At 43.9% G+C, this 24426-nt stretch overlaps 3 protein-coding genes across 12 annotated transcripts in view; all 3 read right to left on the bottom strand.

Annotated features, from left to right (window-relative positions):
- The window catches only part of actn3b (actinin alpha 3b), a 36325-nt gene extending 34690 nt beyond the window's left edge, over positions 1-1635 (bottom strand). For both annotated transcript variants that reach the window (XM_040140528.1, XM_040140529.1), the window contains exon 1: positions 1296-1635. In XM_040140528.1, coding sequence (XP_039996462.1) covers positions 1296-1430 — 135 coding nt within the window. In that variant the 5' untranslated portion in view covers positions 1431-1635. The remainder of the gene's footprint in view (positions 1-1295) is intronic.
- A 722-nt stretch (positions 1636-2357) lies between these two features.
- rbm14b (RNA binding motif protein 14b) lies at positions 2358-13054 on the bottom strand. Of its 8 annotated transcripts, none has more exons than XR_005708506.1 (4): positions 12971-13054; positions 10618-10970; positions 5543-5669; positions 2358-4767 (listed from the first exon to the last, which is right to left on the bottom strand). XR_005708506.1 is itself a non-coding variant. In XM_040140972.1 (4 exons), exons 2-4 carry the CDS (start codon positions 10964-10966, stop codon positions 8486-8488), a joined length of 1737 nt encoding a protein of 578 aa, XP_039996906.1. In that variant the 5' UTR covers positions 10967-10970; positions 12971-13054; the 3' UTR covers positions 6409-8485. The 8 variants fall into 8 exon arrangements, 7 of the variants coding, with proteins under 7 accessions (XP_039996906.1, XP_039996910.1, XP_039996909.1 ...); XM_040140972.1 differs by lacking the exons at positions 2358-4767; positions 5543-5669 and adding exons at positions 6409-8807; positions 9153-10218; XM_040140976.1 differs by lacking the exons at positions 2358-4767; positions 5543-5669 and adding exons at positions 6409-8807; positions 9153-10197.
- Positions 13055-14561: 1507 nt separating this feature from the next.
- On the bottom strand, positions 14562-24208 carry LOC120797534 (copper chaperone for superoxide dismutase-like). 2 transcript variants are annotated; one of them, XM_040141268.1, is made up of 9 exons: positions 24183-24208; positions 23342-23459; positions 21397-21469; positions 19923-20060; positions 18756-18930; positions 17263-17323; positions 16725-16802; positions 16393-16496; positions 14562-15671 (listed from the first exon to the last, which is right to left on the bottom strand). In XM_040141268.1, exons 1-9 carry the CDS (start codon positions 24191-24193, stop codon positions 15512-15514), a joined length of 918 nt encoding a protein of 305 aa, XP_039997202.1. In that variant the 5' UTR covers positions 24194-24208; the 3' UTR covers positions 14562-15511. The 2 variants fall into 2 exon arrangements, with proteins under 2 accessions (XP_039997202.1, XP_039997203.1); XM_040141269.1 differs by lacking the exons at positions 23342-23459; positions 24183-24208 and adding an exon at positions 22202-22377.
- Between the last annotated feature and the right edge of the window lie 218 nt (positions 24209-24426).

The following is a 24426-nucleotide window of genomic DNA, read 5'->3' as shown; positions in this document are numbered from 1 at the left end:
TCTCCCAGCTCCGCTCATCAAACGCACCTGTCGCGCTCGTCCTCCACGCTAGGCCGGTTGGTCGCCTAGGCAACGGCTGGCGACTAAAAAAAAAATCTTTTCACTAATATATATATATATATATATTTTCACATTACTTGTATTTAAAGATTTTAATTCAGTATCGTTAGTAACGTGAAAAAGGCTGATTTCTTTTGAAATTAATTTTAATTACACACAGACATGGGGGAATTATGTTAACTTGGGTTTCAGGGAATAACGGTCGGCATTATTTATTTATTTTTCTGTTTTCTGACATTTCATACATTAATGGTCGATCGTTTATTAAAGAGAAAAAAAAAACACTGCCAAACATACTGAAAATAAAAATAAATTGTTTTTTTTTAGTAGTCATACAGTCCTCTGCTGGAATAACCTTTTTTCCTGAATCTTGAAAAAAAAACTAAGTAATTCGAGAAAAATATGATGACACAACACATGGGCTCCATGTAAATTAAAACAGTTCAGGTCTGTCTGACCGCTGGTCACGGGATGGAGGATGAAGGACCTGTTGCAGTTGAGGTTGTATTTCAGTGGTGCAAATTTACAACAAATTTGTGATTAATCGAATTATGTAGGACCAACTGATATAGAGTAAACCTCGGCCTTTTGGGGCTTCTATGCAGTTACGCATTTTGTCCAGTTGGTAATCCAGGCATGCCCACAGACCTACTTATGTGGACTAAAATAGCTAGTGAACTGACTTAAATCTAAATTACTGTAGGTTAAATTCTCTCTCTCTCTCTATATATATATATATATATATACTCTTCGACCCCGCTTCCGGATTCAGTGTTGTGTTTTAAACCTGCTCCAGGTTGGTTTGATGTTGGTAAAACCGGATAAACGTGTAATTCAGAAGTTATGATTCAAATAAAGGCCGAAGACTGGGGAGGGGGGTATTATATTTAGACCGTCTTCGCAAGGCAATCGGGGGTGACTGAAAGACAACACTGAGAAAGTTCCACGGCCTAAAATATCTGCCCACACAGCTTCCAGCAGGACTCAAGTGCCAGGTGCGAGGACAGCTAAAGCGCAGATGCCCAGTTTCATGTTGGGTTGTTTTAGACTTTAAACAATTGGTTGGGGGTTGGATTTAAAAAAACAAAACAAATCCAACTTGTCATGTTAACATGCTAAAATGCATTTTAAAAAATTAGTCGTTAACAGTGTGAGGGCATGGGTAAATCTGTGCGTAATTACGCACGGCGGCACAAACGTAGCCCGCTGCTCCAAGCCTCCAGATCCAAACCTACCTTCCTCTGCTGCTTCTCCCAGGCAGGGTCCAGCAGCAGGTCCCTGTCCCAGTCCTCCTCTTGGGTCATGTACGCTTCTTCATGGTGGATCGTATAGGAGTTGCTGTATGTTATTTGGGTTTCGACAGCTGTCATCGTGCCGCCTCTGTCAGGACTTCTCACGTCCCCCTCAGTTTATAGTAAGAAAAAAAAAAAATCTGCAATAGAAACGACGGCGACGCTGTGAGGGCAAGAACCTCCTTGAGACGAGGGGTCTCGCTTTCAGGGGTAGAGAGAGTTAGGGGCTGCAGAGACCAGACTCCACTGGTGCGAGGTGCCTGTGCGGAGGTGGTGCTCCCACTACCAGAAGACCCTGCTGGCCGGTGCTCCTTTCCTGGTCAAAAGTGGCACACGTGACCGCACCCCAATAAGTATGGGAACCGACAGCTTGGGTATCAGGTTCTGACCCTAAAAAGGTGTGGAAGGCGGGGTAATCTCCCGCGAGCAGGGTTAGCGGGATTCTAAATGGTGGGGAGGGATGTCAATTACGCCCCGGCGCACTAGCGAGGTTTTTATGGACTGTGCAACGCACCTGTTGCTGTTAGTGACCCGCAATGGCAAAACCCAGCCCTCAGTAGTTTCAGCCTACCTCTCCCAAAAAAAAGGGGAGGAAAGAACTGAATCTCAAAGTCTCAAAGTTACCGAGTCTACAAAAATTTAATGACAGTTTAGGAGATTATTTAAGAGATTATTATTCTTATTATCATCTCACTCCAGGCAAACTAGCCCTGGACCTGCTTAAGTGCCGCAAAGACTGACAGCAAACTCAAACCATCTTATTCCACACTGCTGAAGATATGGCTGCAGGTGAATCCAAAAACCTATCAAGAGATATTCATTGGGGGTTCTACGTTTGTCACAGTAAAGAAATTCAGTCACAATCAAAGAGATTCAGGCACTTACATGAGATAAAAATGAATTTATTCTTGATTTGCATGCAGATTTAAAAATGCCTCAACATTTTAAGAAATACAGGTTAAAAGGCGCATATATATATATACACATATATACATAGACATATATATATATATGCGCAAACACCACCGTACAGTATAATTTGTATTTTTAATCAGGATTTGTCATTCACAGTAAACATGTTGACGCAAACATTTCATCTAACATTCATGTTCTAAAATCCCCCCATCCCATTCAACTTTGTGCTGGAACAAATTTGGTCGAAATGAGCAGATCCAGATTGCTATTCTCTCGGGGTGACCCATTATTCCGTCACCCTTGACGTGTCTTTGGAAACTGGAAAGATTCATATTATAATTAATCAGTCGTCATTATAAATGTAACTACACTCAGCTTGGTCCATTAACCTACTTGAAGACGGTTAGATACTGCGTGACTATTTGTGGTTACCATTAGGTACATTACTGTGCTGCTACTGAGCTGAGGGAATTGAATAAGTTGATCACTGTAAACATGATGCACGTATTTAAGTTTTGATAGTAAAACAGACCACGGGGGGAAAAAAACAAACAAAAAAAAAAATTTGACTTGGCCTTTGGTGGCTATTGAACATATACTGTCAGGGGGTCGGACAAAATAACAGTAACACCTCAGAATATAATGCGAGCAATACAGCACCACCGCACCCTGCAGCATCAAGAATTACCGATTTTTATACAAACTTTCAACAGAAATGAATTGACTTCATGCAGTGATATTGTATTGAATTGTATTGCATTCCGCAGGGGTTCATGTTGTGTCGGTCCCCTGTAGCTGAGGTATTGACTGAGGTATGACGCGACCGCTAGCGTCTTTACCTGAAGAAGGACGAGCAGCAGTAGAGTCTGATATCTGTAATCCTCATCTGTGCTTGAAGAGCTAGAGTACTCGTGATGACATTAATGAAACCCACTGAATCTCGACTTGCAAAAAAAATCAAAGGCAATATGGTCTGTATGGGTTGTGCTCAAACCTAACTGGAGTTGGTAGTGTTCCAGAGGCACAAACTTGCACATCTCAGCTGATACCTGCTGCAGGAGAACAGATGTAACCTGCGGGATCCCATCCAACAAAAAAAAAAAAAAACACACAATACAGAGATGCGTGCAAATAGAGCATCTGGATTACAGTTCTTCAGCTGTCCAAACCACAGAAGGCAGCGGGAGAGTGGGTGAGGAAGTGGAAGTAGGGAGGAGGCTGCAGCGAGCTTTGGCTGTCAATACAGTGTGAATGTGAATTCAGAGCAGGGGGGGCAGGGGGGTTTAAGAGATGCATGGCTGCATTCACCCAAACACAGGAAGCCCAGACTCACAAGCACCTTAAGAAGCCTTTAGTGAGGAGTCGGGAGAATGGGGAGGATGAGGCGGCTGTAAGATAAATATCGGTCCACCGCGCACCCTGATCATGGAGGCCAGGAAGGCAGTCAGCGCTTTATCTACTCATTCTGCAGCTGCACTGTTTAAAGAGGCGTTCTAATAAAACTGGCCTGCATTTTTTCCCCTGCCAACATGTACAGTCATTTGACACTGTGAAAAATGTCGAATGACTTACTAATTAAAAAGATTAACATTTCTTTTATCCCGGGGAGCATACAATGTCTGTCTGTCAGCTGTGATGGAATTCCACATTTTAGTAAACAAAGATGAAGTGTATCCAAGAAACTAAGACCTAGGGGACAAGGTAGCATTATAACGACACACTATGGACAATAAGATGTTCACTATAAAAAGGGCCTTTTTAGAATAGGATTCTGGCCGGTAAATCTATCATTGCATCAACAGCAGGGTCCTCCAAGATCAGGAAGGTGAGGTTAGGGAGCATCTTCCACTACTAACTCCCTTCGTAATCAACTCATCTATTCATTCCCCTGTTTCCTTCTTCTACCCTTCCCTTTGTTTTTTAGGCAGACGGAAGACAAAATCCTCTTTGTCTTGACTCCATCTCACAGCTGTTGCACAACTCCTTGGACATACTGAGAGCCAGTGAGTATGGGATCGTGTGTGAGGGTTAAGCTTTCTATTTCAGCCCACGGACAATCTTAACAGGTAAGAACACATACAAGTCACTCGGAGCACATATCCAGCCAGTCCAGCTGATCCCAGTATTAAGAGAAATAGAGCTGCCATCCCAGAAAAGTCCTATAGGAACCCTGAGATTGATGAGAATCTACAGGTAAGAATGGCCTCATACCTAGGCCTATCTTATAGGATGTTTCTGATTGGCACACAGGCTGTGAGGGACCCAAAGGTAAGAAAATTAACCTCTGCAGTAGGAGGTCGGTTTATTGTTTTAGATGCATTGAGGCTAAGTTCTCTTGGGAAACAGGGGTTAAGATCTCTTCCACAGCCACGTGGAGCTAACCCAGCATTCGACAGTTTTAGCAAAGCGACTCGTCCAACACTGAAGTCTCTCTGTGTCATGTTACTGAGTCCGGCAGCGGCCCACCATACATACACTGTCCATTGGCACGCCCAGGCCTCTATGGTAACAAAGGAGGGTGGGGAGGTTGGGTCAGGTGGGTTGTTCTGGGAAGTTGAGTCCGAGCCAGAGCCACAAGCCCTGATCCACAGTAGCGACGGCGGTGGCGGCGGAAAAAGCGCTGTGTGTGTGTGTGTGTGTGTGAACGGCGGAGAGGAGAGGCGCATGGGGACAGTAGGGTGGGGTTGAGGAGGAGGAAGGAGGTGGAAGAGGGAGGGGAGGGGGGGAGGGGGAGGGAGGTGGGTGAGGGCGGCGAATACGGCGGTGGAGAGGAGTTGGCTGGCGGGCACGGGGAGGGTGGGGATGTGTCCGCATGTGCCAAGCCTCACCAATCAATGAAACACCACCCAAAAAGTTCTTCAGACATCCATGCTTTTTCTGTTTCTCTCTACACACACACACACACACACACAAACACACACACACACACACACACACACACTTCCTTTTACTCACTAGCTCAGACACCAGCAGGACAGAGAGGGGACACAGTCCCCTTGTATGCTTATGCGAGATAGGAGGCAGTCTTGTGGAGGGGCTCCTAGCCCAACCCCACCCCGCCCGCCACCCCCACCGAGGAGAAGCCCAAGGCTGTAGGTGTGGCACTGCCATTGCAGCAGAGGAGGAGTTACGGAGTGGGGAGAGGGGGAGAGGGGGAGGTGGTGATGGAGGGGGGGGGGGGGGGTGTTTGGTCAAGGCACAGTCAAAGGAGGGGCGGCAGGTGGGTAGAGAGGTCAGTGCGTTTGTTTTTATTTTGGTTTGTTTTTTTCATTTACCTTGGTGGTGAAGAGAGAGAGAACAAGTTCCCACTGCGTTGGCGTCGCGTTTAAAAGTCGTCCCCATGGCTCACGCCACCACGCTCACGCACAGCTGCACGCTGGCCGTTCCAGGTGGCACGGTGACCTAATTCAGTTGAGATAGTTAGTTCAGAGCTGGACTGTCGTGGGGCTTCTTTTTTTTTTTTTTTTTTGCGGCAGAGTTACAGATTATCACACATGCAGATCTGAGAGTAGAGTGGACACAAAGACACACGGAGGGGGAGAATTTGGTGCAGCAGGGAGAGACCAGACCAGACCAGACGCACACCCATCAACCCCAGGAACAGGACTGCTCCACAGATCAAAATGCACCCAGGCCATTCTATCTGTGTGCCTCTCCCCAGCTTTCAACATGATTTCACAGTGTGCGGAATGGCCTTTCTGCATTAAAATCAATTTAAAAGGACCATAACAAGCCTTTCTTGCCAGAATTCAATACTGAAATGCATTTGCTCGAGCAAGTCCTCTCCTTTAAATGTCTGTTGGCACAACGTTGAGAGGCTGGAGAGAGAAAGGAGCACCAACCCACACTTACCCTGACCAAAGAGAGCAAAGCTGGGCCAGCATCTACACCTGTCTCCCCCTGGGTCCCCAGTCAAATGGGTCTGGTGGTCATTTTACACAAGAGAAACAGATAGTGGAGAAGAACAACATAAACAAAAAGAAGGGGAAATGTCCAAACCCTTTGCTTTCGTTTACCACAATAGTCAGCCAAACATTCTTTATTATTATAAGGTTTATAGTATACATATTCTCAATAAAAAGCATGCCGATTTTTTAAAATTTCTTTCGTCTTTTCCTAAAAAAAAAAAAAAAAAAAAAAAAAAAGGCAAAATTAAAATACTTCTCTAAAAAATACGGTCTCAAACATGGCAAACAAGACATTTCGCAAACCACATAATTCTACAAAGGATGCAACTGGTATGTGTTTGTATATACGACACAGAAAGATTACACTGTGAAATGCAAAAGTCACTGAACCACTAAAAACCACAAGGGGAGAGGGGAGAGGGAAAGGAGCGAGGCAGTAAGGTGATTTTCAGAGGGTATGTCTGTGTGTGCATCAAACCGCTGTCAAATAGTAGTTGCAAAAAAACTCCAAGTGATTGTTTAAAGTGACTGTAGAACCAGATGGGTGGAATTTGCCACTAAGGACAAGCTCATGAAGGTGAAAAAGTACCCGTACTTGCAAGTCAATCTTTTGTTATCCAGACGTAGCAAAGCCCACCTATCAGATACAACAACCGGATTCAAACAGCCACTAAAATTTTTTGGCAGTTACAATCTGAAGCAGGTCTGGTATTTGGAAAAAGGAGGATAGTTGGGGCAACTGGAAGACACTGCCCCATCTCTCACTTCAGTGGTGCTATTGTTTCTGCTTAAAACCGGCGGCTAATTATGAACCTGTGAGGCTCAGTTTGTGGCTTTTTCAAAACCCTATGATATGAAACAAAGTAATACACGAGTACAAGTCCAAGGGAAAACTTGCAGACTTCTGGATACTAAGCTCCGCAGGGCTCCTGTTGCCCTCCCTTGAAATGATTCAAAAGTAATGTCAAAAGCACTTAAAATGGGAGATCCCTCCACTTAATGCACTTCACTCAAAGCTTATAGGCACATAACTGAGCTTTTCACATATTACCATGATTCCTATTAGGATGCAATGTGAAGATCCTTTGTAAACAGCTCATTCAGTAGTCACACATGGTTTTTCCCCCCATTGACAATTCATTACATCCCAGTTTTGACTCATATTACATGTAAACTACACTAAAAACAAACAAAACACACATATGCTATTTTAAAAAGAAAGGCCTCTGAACATGAAAGAGGACTAACTGCAAAGGTCATTGTCACTGAATTCCCACTCCTCCCTAAACTGCTGACCCTGGACCTTTTCGAGGAGCAGGAGATAAACTGCTGACCGGGTGAGAAGTGTGGAATAGAATAGAACAGACCCTTCACTGAAATTTTTCTGTCAGAGGTAGGCAGCTGTAGTTAGAAAGAGAAAGAGAGGTGAAGCAGTGTCTTTCAGCGTTGCAGTTAGAGTAAAGGTGAGGAAGGGCTTCAGAAAAAGGGTCGAGGAGAGATCCAAACATACATTACAGTACGTATTATGTGTGCTTTACGTTTTGTTTTTTTTCTGCATGGCGCAGTCTTAGCTGCTGCGTTTGTGCGCTGCAAGGTCAGGAGCCCCCACATCTCTCTCTCTTTCACTCATTCAGACATACTGCGTCCACATCCCATTCAAGACAACCCCCCCCCCAAAAAAAAAGAAACACATCAACCTTGGTTCTGTTGGATACAATGCAATGCAGCCAGGACACAATGTGTGTTTATCTGATTTCCCATCTGATTACATCACATATCTAAACTCTTCAACATAAGGCAAAAAAGGTTTCAAATTAGCTGCCCTAACTGATCATCTAGGCCTAAGGAGAATGGCTGATAGGTTTAAAACCAATGTCTCTTTTATCGTAGATTTGGCCTTAGAAAATCATAACTGGGTTGCGGAAATAAAGGCATATGAAACGACTGACTGCGTCAGTCTAATACTGGCACAAGTGTGAGACTGGCACGATTAAAAAAAGTAAAACTGAGAAGCACGTCGAATGCCCGTACAACAGATGAGAGCCTCCCTTTCATGGCTGCGACGAGTGTATGCAATCGGGACCAAGGTTAGCTGATCAAGTACATCATAAAGCAGGTTAATAAACCAAGAAGCCCCCAGTTTCAAACCCTACCCCACACACTTAGAGCCCCCAGACCACACACACACACACACTCACATACACACACATACAGCTGCTGTAAGGTGGTCAAGTTTGGGGTGGAAGAGGAGATTGGGTGGGGGGGGTTCAGGGCAGAGAGGGAGGGATGAGGGCAGAGAGTTGTGTGCGACTATCGGAAGGGGGGCTCAGGCGTGTGAAGGGAGAGTTCGGGGCGGCGGAGGATGGCCTCCTTGCGCGTGGGCGGCGGCAACGGCGGCTCATACACCCTGGGCGCGGCCATGGCGGCTGCCACTGCCGCAGCGGTGGGAACCACTGGCCTGAGGGCATCTAGCGTAGCGACTGGCTGGGCTGACATCGCGGGTACAGTAGGGACTGCCGGCACGGCCGGCACTCCCGGCATGCCGGGGATGGCTGTCACTGTGCTCGGTGGTGGGTAGGCATACTGGAACTGGGGGTACTGCTGCAGCTGCTGGTAGTACTCCGCATAGTATCTAAGAGACGGGGGGAGGGAGGGGAATGGAGGGGGGGGGGGTTAAGGGGTGGAGAGGCACAAGTAGGTAGAAGGACAGCAAGGGGATTTATGGTAGCACTTGGCAACGCAAAGGGAGTAACGAGAGTGATTAAGCAAACATGAAGTGTGGAAAATGCAAAAAAAAGCATTAATCAGCCCAGAGAAATGTGCCTACAAGATTATAAAAGCTTGACTAAAAATCATCAAAAAGGATTTCCTAGGGGTTGAAAAGTACAGTAGTAGACAAAATGAAACAACACTCTCTGGTAATGCTTCAGTGGTGCCGAATAGCTGATGGTAAGACAATCGAAGATCGTCTACCTACCTGGCCATGGGGTCCTCTGCGGCCTCGACAGCCTCTTCCGCTGCTCGCCCAGCTGGCGTGGGGAGCAGGGGTCGGCGCGGCTTGGCCCTCTGGTACATGAACGGCTTCATCACAGGGTCTGGTAGCAGGGGTGCCGACCTCCGTAAGGGACTACGGTCCCTCTCACCCGACTTTGCCGCAGCCGCCGCCGCTGCAGCGGCCACCGTCTGCTGCTCGGCCACGACCTGCTGGCCTTGGGCAAAGTAATGTGCCTGTCTGGCTGCCTCAAAGAGGGCTGTAGTAGGGTCCGCTGCTCCCATGGCGCTTATATGAGCGTAGGCTGGTGTGGCGGCACCGTAAATTGCTGGAGCTACACTGTAGGCGGGGTTTACCGCAGCCGCTGCCGTTGGCATTTCTATTCCAGGAGCAGCGGCCAGATAGACAGGAGGGTTGGCCACAGTTGGGGTGTAAACTGGAGTGGTGTAGGCAGCAGCGGCAGCAGCGGCAGCAGCAGCCGCTGGATTCGCAGCCACCTGGCCGTAGATGTTGGGGGTCATCGAGCTGTACACTTGGGTGGCGCCGGATGTAAGAGCTGCCTGATTGGCCACCGTACCATAAAGCTGATTGGCAACATTGGCACCATACACCTGACTGGCGAGGGCACCATAAACAGCTGGGTTCACTGGATTTCCATCAGTGCGTGTGCCTGTGGTGATCCCAGTGAGAGCAGCGTATGTGGGATCAAAAGTGGAGGTGTTGTAGACTGAATTGTGCACACTTTGCTGGACCTGTAGGGGCAGTCCGGCGGCCGCAGCAGCAGCGGCGGCCAGGACCGCCGCCTGACTCTGATACTGCTCTAGAGAAGGCTTCCCCACAGGGCATTCTCCAGCATAGTGGCCCTGCTTTCCGCAGTTAACACAGGGGATTTTCCCTGTGGGTGCCTGCTTACTGGGCTGGACCTTGGACAGCTCTACAGACAGGGGGCGGCCCTTAAATGAGGTGCCGTGCAGGGCCTCGATGGCCTGGAGTGCATCTTCCTTGTTTTCCATGTGAACAAAGGCGTAGCCTGCGGAAGAGGAATGCCTGGCTGTCATTGAGCGCAGGGACAACAATTAGGACCAAGTGGCATTGCCACAAGCACTTACTCAGTTATTACTTACTACTATTAACTGCACTAAAGGAAACCACCTTGTCTACCTTTGCAACATGGATGTGGGAGTTCCTCTTGTTTTGCAAACTGAGAAACTTTGCACCGCTGTATCACAACATATCACTTTTAACTTACGTATATAATTTGCAGGCACTCAAAACCTCTCGGTAACTTAACTGGAATGAGACAGTGAGATACAGTCTCTTGCCTGCAGTACAGCATAATTCGCCTTAAACTAGTTCCACAACTTTACTATCTTCAAGCACAACTTGGGGGGGGGGTGGTGACTTGGAGCATTTTTAAAACAACTCAGATGTTACTAGGCTCTCCACTCACCTTTGACTTTGTCACACTCAAGAACTTTTCCAAACGTCTGGAACAACTGCTGTAGATCTTCGGTGGTGCACATCCCGCTCAGATTACCCACAAACACCTTGGTGGAGTGCAATGGCCTTCCCCTCGACTCCTCGACCACCAAATTCCGACCGCGAAACTCCCGCCCATTGAGCTCCCGGATGGCACGCTCGGCAGCACCCTCGCCCTGCAGGTGGACGAAGGCGAACTGTCGCAGCACGCTGCAGCTGACCACCTGGCCGTAGGGTTCGAAGATGGCTGAGAGCTCCTCCTGGGTGGTGTCCAGCGCCAGGTTGCCCACGAAGAGCTTCACTGTGTGGCTCTTGTCCATGGCGCTGCAGAGATACAGAGGCGTGATGTGCTCGACTGTCGTTAGAGATAAGTGAGCGGATTAACTACACGAGCACAAGGCCACACCTTTGGCCCTAATAGTATTCTGACAAGGAGGAGGTGGTACTGGAGTGCAATTGTTTGAACACAGGGGTGGACTGCAGTACACAGAGACGCAGCTGACCCAGCTATTTAGTTTCTTTTTGTAGAGCTTAAAAATGTCTGTGGGGGAGGTGTGCTGCCAACTTTGGATTAAAAAAAAAAAGATTTACAAGTCTTGCTCAGTTTCTCCAGCATCAAACTTTTGTTCATTCTCCAGAGGTTAACCAGACAAAAGAAGACTGAGCACAGAGATAGAGCATGTACGAAACTTTTGAGGTTAAAGTTGTACTTTCGATTTTAAAAAATAAAAACATTTGCTCAATTTCTTCAGCATCAAATAGTCAGAGATGAAAGTCGACAAGAGAACAACAGATCCGAAGATTAAGCAAACACACAAATGACGTGTGATTAACTATCCAGCTTTCTCTCAGATAGAAAAATGTAGCAGCTCACGGTTTAGAAGTTAAAGTGGTAAATGCAGTCTTGATAAAGGATGTGAATGCATGACTCAAATGCTGGATTAACATCCAAATTTCACAAATCAAATTCTACACAGACCACACGTTTGCCTAAGAGCTGGCAACCAACTCAGATTAGGTGAAAACAGAGCAGGGAGACCAAAGGAGAGAAATCATGCCTTTGAGCAGCTCAACATTTTCAATATAGATCCTGGATCAGAGGCAGTTTGAAGGAGCTCATTAAAGATCTCATTCTCACTTGAGAGGAGGCTGTGATTACCTGCACAGCTACGAGTCACACTCATGCATAGGAGACACCGTTTGTCAGTTCACATAGCATTTGTAGTGACGATGAGAAGAACTTCCATGATACAGAATGAGGCTTTTGTGTTGAAATAGCTGCCTCAAGTTTCCCGGTGTCCTCTAAATCCACGAGAGAGTGTGTGTGTTGTGTCACACGCGCCGCACAGGTTTGGCCAGCAAATTTTTTTCTCCCTCCTGTGAACAACCTTTATGGCTGGCTGTAAATCAAAGGGCAGTGTGGAACACGACACCAGAAAACGACATTTCTATTTTTCGGTTTAAGACTCCGGTCAGCCGCTACCGTCTGAACTACCCCCCCCCCGCTGCTGCTCCTCTTACGGAACATGTTCAAAGAGATGTTACCTGCTTGAGTGTGTGTGTGTGTGTGTGTGTGTGTATACTGTACGTGTGTGAGCAAACCCCTTGTTACATATGGCTGCTGCATAAACTCTGGGTTCATCTCAGTCATATAACTGTGTGCGGCGGCGGTGGCGGGGGGGGGGACTGGTTTTCTGATGACGCAGCACGACGCTGAGTCAACACATTTTCACTGCTGGAGTCATTTACAAGCGAAAAAAAAAAAAAAACCAAACCAAACCAAACAACCACAACACGTCGAAAACACGCAAGTAAGGTCGGTTAAACCCGTTGGCACTGCTCAGGCACGTTGTCCCACGTTTGCTGTTACAAAAAAAAAAAACAAAAAAACTGTGAACGGCGAGACGGGATGCTTCTTGGTTTTCGCCCGGGTGTCCGAAGCCAAACGAGAAACCACCACCGAGCGAGGAATAAAAAGCCACTCGCTTCGCTCCGAGACACGCGGCGGGGACGGTAATCGGCCGGTGCCTGATACAACAACCGGCCTCCCCCACGGGAGATCGATACAGTGTATCAACAGACAATCACATTTTTTTTTCTTTTCTTTTTTCCCTTTCCGCACTGGAACGAACACAGCGTTAACACCGAGCGATTCCTGCGCGACAACACGGTCAAACTGCCCCCGTCGCTAAAACGTACCCGTAGAAAACCCCAGAGCTTTAAAACCATTCGGATTTAATTACCTCCCATGCAGCTCGGATGCCAATAATACTGCAGGAGAGGGGGAAAAAAGGGCGATTAAATAAAAGGATCTACCATCTTACCTAGGCGGTGCTGTATTTCAAAATGGTAGCGCCTGCTTCCGTTTGAATGTCGGGCATACTGCTGGAAAGGCTGCAGAGGGGGAGGGCTGCTGCTGCTGCTGCGGCTGCTGCAGCGGCGGTGGCGGCGGCTGCAGCAGCCGGAGGATGCTGAATCCTCACAACAACAACAACAAACAACAACAAAAAAAGTCTTATGAAAAGACTCAAGCACACACGCAGTACCGCTGGCTAATTCACTTAGAGCCACCACAAGAATAAAGGCTACATCAGAGCCACGGGGGGGGGGGGCAACAAGTGAGGGAGTTCAATCAAAGAACTCATTATGTGCTATGGAAAAAGAAAAAAAGAAAAAACGACACATTTGCTTGACCAGTGCACGATAACTGCTTATGTTGGCTTTTTATACCCGAGATTCACACAGATTTATACATGAAGGGGGGCTGGAAAGATTAGTTAGATAAAACATTATCAAAAAAAAAAAATCAACCAGAAAAGTTTTTTTAATAGTCATTTATTAACCACAAACACCAAACATCCTCTGGTTCCAGCCTCTCAAATGTAAGGATTTCTTTATCTTCTTCTGTTTTATATCTTTACCAACTGAATATATTTGGGTTTTGTAGTAATGGTCAGACCAAAAAAAAAAAAAAAAAAAAAAGAAAAGCTATTTGAAGACTATATTGGGCTCTGGGAAATTGTTAAGGGCATTTTCACCATTTTCTAACATTTCAAAGACTAAATTATTTTTTAGAAAAGCAACATATTAAATGATAATATAGACAATCCTTAGCTGCAGCCCTATATTCAAGTTACATTCAGAAAGAGAGGAAAAAGGACACCAACTGAACATTTGTGTGTGCGTGGGGGGGGGGGGTGTTCAATAAGCTTATTCAGGCATTACCGGGAGAAGACAGATGCTCAATCTGAAAAATCAATGCAAAACTTGCTACACACTCATATAGCCAATGGGGTGCACCCAGTGTCCCGGTATTGACGTCTTCATCAAGGAAAAAAAAAAAAATTCTGTGTCTTAACAGAAATCAACAAGTGTCAGCAGGTGGAAGTCCTGAACGTTATCGTAATACATTTCAATCATCACGTACAATTTCTGACTAGAGAAGACAACAGAGAATGTCTAAAAAATTGCGGGTTTCCTCCATTTTATGGGTCTGGAGTTGTCTGTAGCAACCATGAAGCAACTGTACACTAAGACTCTGATGAAAAAACAGCTGAGTACACATTCCTTAAAAGCGCACCCCCCCCCCCAAAACTTTTACCCCCTCTTGCCCTTTCACTCTGGATGGAATTTGACTCTCTCTCCCGAGCTCGGTCTAATCTCTCTTCACCCAAGACACTCGCACCACCTTATGGATTTAAAATGAACACACTAATGCAGCAACGGCCCGCGCGTCTGGCGATTTCCCCCTCCGTGTTTTGCCTTAGCTAAATGGGCCCCACCGGATTTTGTCCGTGGCCCTGTCACTGTCACCCTGTAATAGATTTAATTGTTCAAGATAACATGCACGGCTGCTCCTGTGAGTCCGTGATCCTGAACTGTCCGCGTTTAGGTCCAGTCTCTTCCTTTTTTTTTCCACAAAGTTTGGTCAAGCTTGTATTCATATTACTACCTCTTACAGGGGCCGATGTTTCGGTCATTTATCTATTACTTTTAGCTGTTTATTTCAACCTTTTCTCTTTGCATTCTAACTACTTTTTACACATTTTCAATCACAACACTTGGTGTTACAACTGACCTAAGGTGGAGGCGCGCTGTACAGTTGTCCTAGTTATTGTGACAGTAAATATAATAAATTTCAGCATCATACCGTTTTGTAATCCTATCTGTGTGTTGATTTTTTTCTCTCCTAAACTGAAGTATGCGGATATATTTTATACCAAATCATAACTTATTTTTTTCCCCCAATTAGCTGAGCTGCTCCATAATGTTTCCACGTATCCACAGGTGTACGAGTACCCCTTGTTGGGAGAGTTAGCTGATGTGAGAGTAGCAGGACGTTAGCAGTGTAATTGTTTTTTGGTTTTTTTTTTGACTACTACTGATTTTAGGAGGCTTCCATAGTTAATTTAGAAACTGTCATGGCAAATTGAAGGGCTTTTTTCCCCCCCCATTAGTACACAGTACATGGATACCTCAGATCTTACAGGCACATCAATTCAGACGGTGATGAGACAGTTGTCAGAGGCCAATGGTTATGCAAACATATAACAACATTAGCACACATCCAGCTAATCAGAGGTGACTTTTACGAAGTCCCAGCCTGTTTTAATTTGCTTTAGTGCATTTAGACCCACAGAGGACACTAAGTGCGACAGCGGGAGCATTTGATTTTATCACGGAGAAAAATTTCAAGAAAAATAAGGCCATTTTTCTTTGGTTGTCCTCCCAGCTGTCTTGAAACATACTGCTAAGTGCTCTGTCTTCCTCGCTTCAGCTCTGACCCTCTGTCGACAAATGTCCCCTCCATTTCTCTTTGAGATGCTCCCTCTGTTCACACTGGCATTAGTGCTTGTGTCCGAGGTTCACAGGTGTGCTGCCAGTGTCTCCGTGTTGGCCTTGCTTCGACCTTTCCCAGCTATCGGCCTGTCTCTCTCCTCCCACAGCGTGACCCCGTCACAGGCACATATCTGTTTGGGATTTTGGAAAAGGCCTGCAGATCGGGCGATGATCCCACAGGCCAGCCTATAGAAGAGAGAAGGGATAGAAAAATCATAATGACCTTTTGCAACTATTTAACAAAAAAACAAACAAACAAACAAACGGCTACAGATGACCAGTCTTGTTATTTTACAAATGACTTTTTACAGTGGTCACATATTTATTTTTGACTGCGCTGTTACTTATTATGCATTATTTTAATTATATGTAATACTAAATGTTCACTCATGACATTGGAAATATTCTTGGAAAAATACTACATTGGAAGTACTTTGACAAAACAATCCCAACTCAACTCTAATCATAATCATAATGATCATAAAAATGACATTTAAATATTGATATATTTACAACATGGCTATTAATATTAATTTGCACCAAACTGGAGGGCAATGTTAAGTATGACAACCAAAACAATTAGTAAATTATATTTTCTAAAAATTTTTTTTCATTCCTCAGTTTGTGTTTGTGCAGATTCAAGACAACAGAAAGGTCTATCACAGTATTAAATCACAGAATTTACACAGTGTCAAACCACACTCTCTGTATGAACAAGGAGTAAAGAAAACAACACCAACACCTTACAATACAATGCAATCCAAAACAACATCGGCACAAACCCCTGTCTCAAAAATAAGCAGTTGGATCACAACCCCTCAGCAGCTAGGGCTTAGGTACTGGCTGTGTGTAATATATCTTTTATCAATTCTGTATCCGCTAACTTAAGCCACTGCTATTGGCCCACCTTTCCCCAGAGTTTCCAGTCTGCTTGGAGAGAGGGTGACTGCCTCGTCCCAGGTCGTCCTCCCCAGCATCCACTACCAGCGATCGGCCAATCACATCCCACACCTGCAGCGAGGGCACCAGTGTATCAATAAACAAGGAATCTGACAGCTGCCGTCTGGCGTCGTTTTGGAAATTAGATGTTGATACACTGTGTGACATCTTTGCCTCCTAAATCTTCATTACGCTCAATATACTGTAGTTACATAGCATACAACTAGTTCCAAATATGACTCTGCATGTTGGTGTGTTTGTGTTTGTGTGTGTGTGTGTGTGTGTGTGTGTGTGTGTTACCTTTAGCTGACTGTCTTCTAGTCTAAATGAGGCTCTGCCATCTGCTCCGGCAACAATGTTGCCCAGATCACCTACATGCTGCACAACAATACTGCATGTGAGAATTATACATAACCACACGATTGACACATTGAATGAATAACACTGAAAGAAAAAACACACCAGGAGCACGAAACCCAGGTCAAACTGCCCCGGAGTTGCAGCGGCTCTTTCACACACTTTATTGAAAATTTGGCTCCTGGAGCTGAACAGCTGGAAATGGCTCTTGAGGGACAAATTTGTCAATCTGAGAGGGAGTTAACATCCTCCATTTGGCTTGTGCTGAAGTTTTATTATATTTCTCAGGAGTGACTTTGTCAAAATTTATGATTCAAGAATATCTATTCACTTTATGTTTTGCTCTTTGATCCTCTAAATGTTCTGGTACTGCTGATTTTCAGCACAGAGCAAGTAGGGTCCAAACTTAATAAAATCGAAGAATTATATGAAAAGTTTTTTTTATTTTTATTGGCGCTCTGAAGAATGAATATGACCGTACCCTTTCTGAGTCCCCTGGACCGCCATGTTGGCTTCCAAAGGGGTTATAGTGCTCTCCGCAACTGCCGAAAAAGAGAAATTGAATCAGATATAAGACATAATATTTGCGTAGCAATTTCAAGCACCAGTCAGTAGTGTAAATTTAATTATGTGTGCTGTTGCTTTCAGTGTTTCATTTACTGTCCACTGTTAATAGAAGTGAAGTGAGGAGTGCGGGTTATTTGAGGTTTATAGGGTACCAAAAAAAAAGTTAATTTTCTACACAGACAATGACTGACAGTCTGAGTACATCCTAGGCTCGGCTAGGCATAAAATTCTCCTGGTTGAATCATCAGCAGAAATTTAATAAAATTTAAGATAAAATATTTGCAGTGTAATTTAATTCACAAAAGATTGGCAACTGTTTTAGAAAATGTCCCTTTTTTAAAGATTATTTTTGGGCATTTTTGTCATTAATTGAGTGTATATATAGTCAAGAGGCAGACTGGACATGTGTAATGGTGGAAGATGTGTAATGCAATGGGATTTTTTTTGGCGTGTCTGTGATACCTTTTTACCTTGTCGGCTTCCTGAAAAAATGATCAATTGTTTCTTCATTGGTTGGTGGAATATAGAAAACACCAGGGACAATGACGAAAACAGAAACATCATCAAAATTCTGTTACACGTGCTACTAATGGCACATGGAAGCTAAAGATGCTTTATGGAGACGTGATAAAAACCATTCAGCAGCTCGAAACAGTTCACTTTCAATTTCTGGGTCAATTTTGGATGAACTTGGCAACTTGTTCTGTTCCCAAATGCAACAACAAAGCCCCGGTTATCACAGTATTTATAGCCATCTGCCATACCAAACCGACCCAACTAAGTGGAAATAATTTTAACTGATGGTCATAAAATAAACCTTTAGTACTTTTAAAGTAGCCAAGAGGCCCCCCGATGTTTTCAGAGGCAGAGGAATTTGTTTTTGGTACAGCACCGGGGGGGGAAAAAAAAAAAAAAAAAAAAAGCTCAGTCCACAGTCTCAGAGCGTGACACAGGAGTAGAGCGTGTGCCAGAGCGAGCCTCGCTGCAGCCGTCATTTCCACCTCATTCACTCACCATCTTGCTTGTGTTCGCAGCTCATTTGTACTCTCTGTCCCTCTTTTTTTTTTTTTTTTTTTTTTTGGAGTCGTGAAGCCAACAACAATTTCAAACTTTGTTTCGAACATGGATAAACAAAAAGAGTGACCAACCCTCGTCGTAATATCGATAACAGAGTATTTGCCTTGCTGCAAACTCTGCCCTCTAAATGCCTTAACCTTTGCCTGAACTGCCTTGGCGATACTAAATTTAGTCCCTGGTTCCTCCGGTCGAAAACACAGGTTCAGCTCCTGAGCTTCCAAAAAATTGTCCTGGTCCCTGAGAAGGGGGAAAACGCCCTTTTCGTCCTTCTCTTTCATACTGAATGGCAAGTTTCTGTCTAATAAAGCTCTTACTATGAAGTGGTCCTACCTGCTGCAGTCCTGTGTGAGGTCCCCCAGAGCGTGAACATGGAGGCCGTGGAGTCCAGGCTTCAACCCATCAACGGTCCCATCAATCAAGCAACGCTCCTCAGATAACTGCAGGAAACGCACCACCCCCTGGATCTTTCCGACACCGGCCAGCATGGCCACCGCTGCACCCAGATCTGTCATAAAAAAATAAAATAATAATAACACACAGGTTCTAAACAATTTGTATATAAAATGGCTGAAATGTTGTTCAGACGTTCGCATCCTCACATTTAGATACATCCAGATTGTGTTTAGATCTTACTGAGACAGACTGAAGTTCACATACAGAGTAAAAATGCACAGCAACTGCGTCTTGAGTGACTGCCTGTGATCAGACCGTGTTTCCTAGCTCACATTAGATTTTATCTGTGGGAAACTGTGAGCTGAACATAAAAAAAGGCACAGACATACAGCTACAGAGTCAGACTCTTTATAGCTATTTTCATATCCATTAAAGTACAGACCTCAGAGCCTCGTCTGATGGGCGGGGGCAAATCAACCATAACCAAATGTAGTGTGAATGTGATAAAAATATTTACTTCAAAGTAGACCTGGCCCTCCGCCAATGTGGTCAGGGACATATTTACATTCACATTACGTATCAGATCACGAGGCATGTCCTTGACCACAACCAAATCCCAGTGCACCCTTAATATGCGCAATCACACGGTGTACTTGGGATTTGTTCATCCAGGATGTATTTTATTGATGTGTCTGACAGGGCCAGCGTCTCAACAACTGAAGCTGCCGTTTAGTTTCAGTTATCAAGCATCTTTGCTCTACAGGGAGCTCAATGGCAGCACCACTAACAGTTTTAATAACCTGTACTTCTCTAGACTTTTGTCTGTCTATTTGTAGTAGTAATAATAATAATAATAATAATAATGAAAAATAAACATTTTCTAGAAATTCAATTTAACAAGTAAGCCAAAGTTCTCAAATGCTAAATTTAATCTAAAACAAACAGGTATACAAAAACTTTTTAAAAACTTTTATTAGAAAAGTAAGTAACCAACACTACTAATCGGACCAGACTTTTGGCAGTTTTCGATATTCAGCACCGAAAATGTCAGTACTGAAAAGGTGATGAGGTTCGATACTCATCCTGACTCCCGTTGTGTCTCACCTTGCGCCGATCCTCCGATGCCTTTCAGTACCGCCCTGCGTCCGGTACTTTCTATCAGAGCCTGCACCTCGGCACTGTTCAGGCCAGACTCCACCAGCACCTCCTCCCTACTGACATCAATGGTGACAGACTTCACCCCTGCAAACGGACATTGGTCATCGGATACACAGACAGACAGAGAAATGACACGCGCACAGGTAAATAAAGAGAATGAAACCTATACAGTGATGCGTACATTTTGAAAATCGATCGATCATTTAAGTCATTAATTAAAGTAAAATTAATGGTTTAAAACATTTGTTAAGGAAAGTTACGATTTTTTTCTGCTTTCATCTTCTGATTTATGTCAGAATATATATTTATATATAATATATTTTGTTCATGAGCCTGACCGTTTTGTCAGGCTCACGATTAGTTACTGTACTGAATGTGCCTCTGTAGTTTAAATCCGTAGGGTAGATGTGGGTTCATTACTGTCTTTTGGTGGGTGGGGGTTTTGATGATACTTTTTTTTTTTTTTTTACATGTATGTTTTTTCCCAAAAATCTTGAGTTTCCTGTGCAACCTGAACTTTGCTTGATACTAATTATTATTATAGAAAAAAACAGAGTTATTCTATTATTTTATTTTAGTTTGTTTGTTTAAGTAAAGGTGAAAGTTTCCAGAGGAAATTTCTCTCTTCCATTTAAACCAACGTAAATATTCATTCATCATTTCTTTATTATTGGAAAGATGTTGAACTGCACGCGGCTCTATTGGGCAAATTTTAGCGTACATTTTGCAGGTTCAGCTGACAAGGTGTGCGCTAACTTAAAGAGTCTGGGTTACACCAGTTTGGCATTTAATTGAAATGTATCATTTGGAAGTGAACCAATAAATCACTTTATTTTATCCCTTTTTAATAAAAAAAAAAACAAAAAAAACAGGTGCAGTATTTCCTAATAATTTCTTGAAAGTTTCCTGGAAAGAACCAATACAAAGATAATAATAATGACAGAGATTATAAAATAGAGATAAAGTTCTGTGCCCGTTGTTTTTAAATCGTTCAGCTGGGTTGTTGAGTTTGTTTCAGCTTCCAGATTAATTTCTGATAAAGAAATTGCTCCATTTAAATCCCAGTGAATATTTATGACTCATTCATTCATTATTGGAGTCTTGATTCATGCTTCATTCATGATGAATTGTACGTTTGTTTGTAGACACATTTCGCACGTACAGGTCACACGCTGTCCTCTGGATAAAAGTCTCAAGGTTGTGCAACCCTCTTCAACTTTAAATAATTTGAGATGTGCCAGCGCATCACTCTCCGTTTTACCTATAATGTGCACCAAGTTATATGGCCCTTTCCTGGAAACTTTTTAGGAGATCATTGGATGTAAATTGGAATTTATGGACCCATAAAATAAACCGGACTCGGACAGATGTTATGCGTGCGAACAGGTCCGTACCCATAAACACGTGACTGCCGTCTCACCTGTTCGACCCTCGAGGGCAGCTCTGACTTTATCCGCACAGGTGTCGCATGTCATCTGAACTGAAAACTCCAGCTGTGGGGGAGAAAAACACAGACGCCTGAAGGGAAAAAAAACAACAACAAAAAACTACTACACTCCCGGGTTAACAGTGTATCCGTAACTGCGTCATGTGCGCTCTAACTGCGCAGCTAGTCATTTCAGCCAGCTACCATAACATCTTGTTTTGGCAGTAATTTCTCCCATAACATCTTGTTTCGACAGTAATTTCTCCCATAACATCTTGTTTCGACTGTATTTTCTCCCATAGCATCTTGTTTCGACTGTATTTTCTCCCATAGCATCTTGTTTCGACTGTATTTTCTACCATAGCATCTTGTTTCGACAGTATTTTCTCCCATAACATCTTGTTTTGGCAGTAATTTCTCCCATAACATCTTGTTTCGACTGTATTTTCTCCCATAACATCTTGTTTCGACTGTATTTTCTACCATAGCATCTTGTTTCGACTGTATTTTCTCCCATAACATCTTGTTTTGGCAGTAATTTCTCCCATAACATCTTGTTTCGACTGTATTTTCTCCCATAACATCTTGTTTTGGCAGTAATTTCTCCCATAACATCTTGTTTCGACTGTATTTTCTCCCATAACATCTTGCTTCGACTGTATTTTCTACCATAGCATCTTGTTTCGACTGTATTTTCTCCCATAACATCTTGCTTCGACAGTATTTTCTACGGGGGAGTTTTTGTGTCACGACACAGCAAAAGATGAGCCCTAAACCGGGACATAAACGACCGCCAAACCTTGGTTGGCCTCTCCGACTCCATTTCGCAGCCGCTCGTCCCCCGCCGGGGCGATGAAAAACCGAGTTAAACAGTTAACTTCCCACTTTTCTGGAAACGGAAGCGATCCCGCTTCAACTGCTACCGGCCGCAGCCATGTCTGTGAGGTCACAGTGACGTTGCCGCACGTTGCCGCACGTTACCGCCACCAGGTGTCGATTACCTGTAACTGCAGAGTCAGGACGGTTTGGACGGATGGTGTTTCTCCCTGGCTTTGTGAGTTAATTTGAATAAGGAATAATGTATTTTCTCTCAGTGGGTGGAAGAAGTGCTCGGATCTTTTACTTGAAGTAGAAATACGCTGTTACAAGTCGCGTGTTCAAAAACTGCACTTGCAGTAAAGGTACAGTATCAGCATCAAAATGTGCTTGAAGCACCGATAACAGAAGTGCTCATCATGCAGGACGGCCGGCAGATGATTGAGGTCTGTTTGTGTTGTCAGTCTGAATCTGCAAAGTAAGTAGTAACTGAAGTTATAAAATAGAGCCTGTGAATTGTAAGTATAAAGCAGCAGAAAATGGAAAAACTCAAGTAAAGTAGGAGCGCCTCAAAACTGTACCTAGGTAAAATACTTCTCATTTACTTCCAAACACTGATTTTTCTTTTTTTTTTAAATCCTCAGAAAAGGAAATACGGATGCGGGACGCAAACAAATAAATAAATAAATAAATAAATATTCAACTTAATAAGGGCCCTCATGCTGCAAAATGACCCTGTCCGTGTGATTATATTACACTGTATATTAATTGCTGCACTTTAATGATGTAGTTTTTCAGCGTGGAGCTAATTTTACTGACTTTTCACCGTTGGGTAGTTTTTTTTAAATATTTTTTTGGATGATCATATGTTTTAGAGTACTCGTAAAATCTTAAACCAACTTCTACATATGGCTGATGACTGAATGCAGTGCAGTGAAGAAGTACAGTTCGTACCTCTGAAATGTAGTAGAGGTTTAAAGTGATGTTCATTAAATCAGACCCTGTTTTTGATGCTGTTACTATTTTTGGTACTAAGTACGTTTCTATGTAGTGCTGTTCATAGTTAGTGGCGGAGTCCGCTATTTCCACCCTGGACTCAAATTGCCTACCGACGCTTACCTACCAAGGTGAGTTTACTTGGTTGCACCGTACAGTTACACCAGTTGCTGTTGTGTTGTATTTCTGACGAAGTGGCTGCTCCAGCAGTGTTTGCTGCCTCCATAATTCTTGGACCTGTACACCTGTAGACACCACAAGTAGCCACAGGTGTGAAACCAACAGGTCTGAAATCTTAAGGACTATAACTTTAAGTTCAGCTCAAAAATATACTTGGTTACTTTACGCCGCACCTTGTAGGTGAAATGATTTTTAATAATGATACTAATACAGCGCTGGTATACTGATCTGTTGTGATCTGGGGAAAACCAAGTACAAGACGTCAGTTGAGATTCAGCAACTAAGAAAAACAGAATTGTTTTAAGTGTAGTGACAGAACATTTCCGATTAAGAATCCCACGGGTTTTAAAAGGTTTTGAAAATGAGAATTTGATAAACCTATTAAGGTGCATCATGTAAACCTTTTACTTATCTGAAAACCTGAAACCAAAACAGCTGCATGCTTTTCATCAGGTGATGGACAGTGTAATGTGTTTACACACTTTTTTTTTTTTTTTTTTAAAGAGAGTATAGCAGTCCAGACTTTTCAGATCAATCCGCCTTACCTTTGACAACATTAGCAGATATACCAGTGATGTTTATTGTGATAGTTTAAGGGTGGGCAATATTGGTAAGATCCTCTGTTACATTGAAAGCCAGGAAATAGTTCAAATAACCAGACAAGAAGGTATTTTGTCGCCAATTCAGCAGATGAAATATCTGAAAAATCATGGCACCTCATGGTCTCGACGCAAAAATCAAATTTTGCCACAAAGCAGTGCTACTCATTGATATCCAACATTACCCACAATATAACCATAAGATATTTGTCCCCGGTATGACAAAGTCTCTGATGTTAACTGTTACGGCCCTAGTGCCGTGGATTGTTTGTTTTTGTGTTGCTCTCCTCCCTCCTGTGCCTCAAGTACCTCCCCCTCCTCCTGAGCAGGTTAATCACCCACAGCTGACTCCCATCACTCATCCACAGGTGTATAGCGGGGGAGAGAGGGAGACCAGTCGGGGCCAGTTGGCCACATAGCAGTTTGGCTGCTG

Source organism: Xiphias gladius, chromosome 12, assembly GCF_016859285.1.
Source record: "Xiphias gladius isolate SHS-SW01 ecotype Sanya breed wild chromosome 12, ASM1685928v1, whole genome shotgun sequence".
Classification (NCBI taxonomy): domain Eukaryota; kingdom Metazoa; phylum Chordata; class Actinopteri; order Istiophoriformes; family Xiphiidae; genus Xiphias; species Xiphias gladius.
The sequence above is the reverse complement of the archived record's forward strand: the minus strand, read 5'-3'. Positions and strand labels throughout refer to the sequence as shown.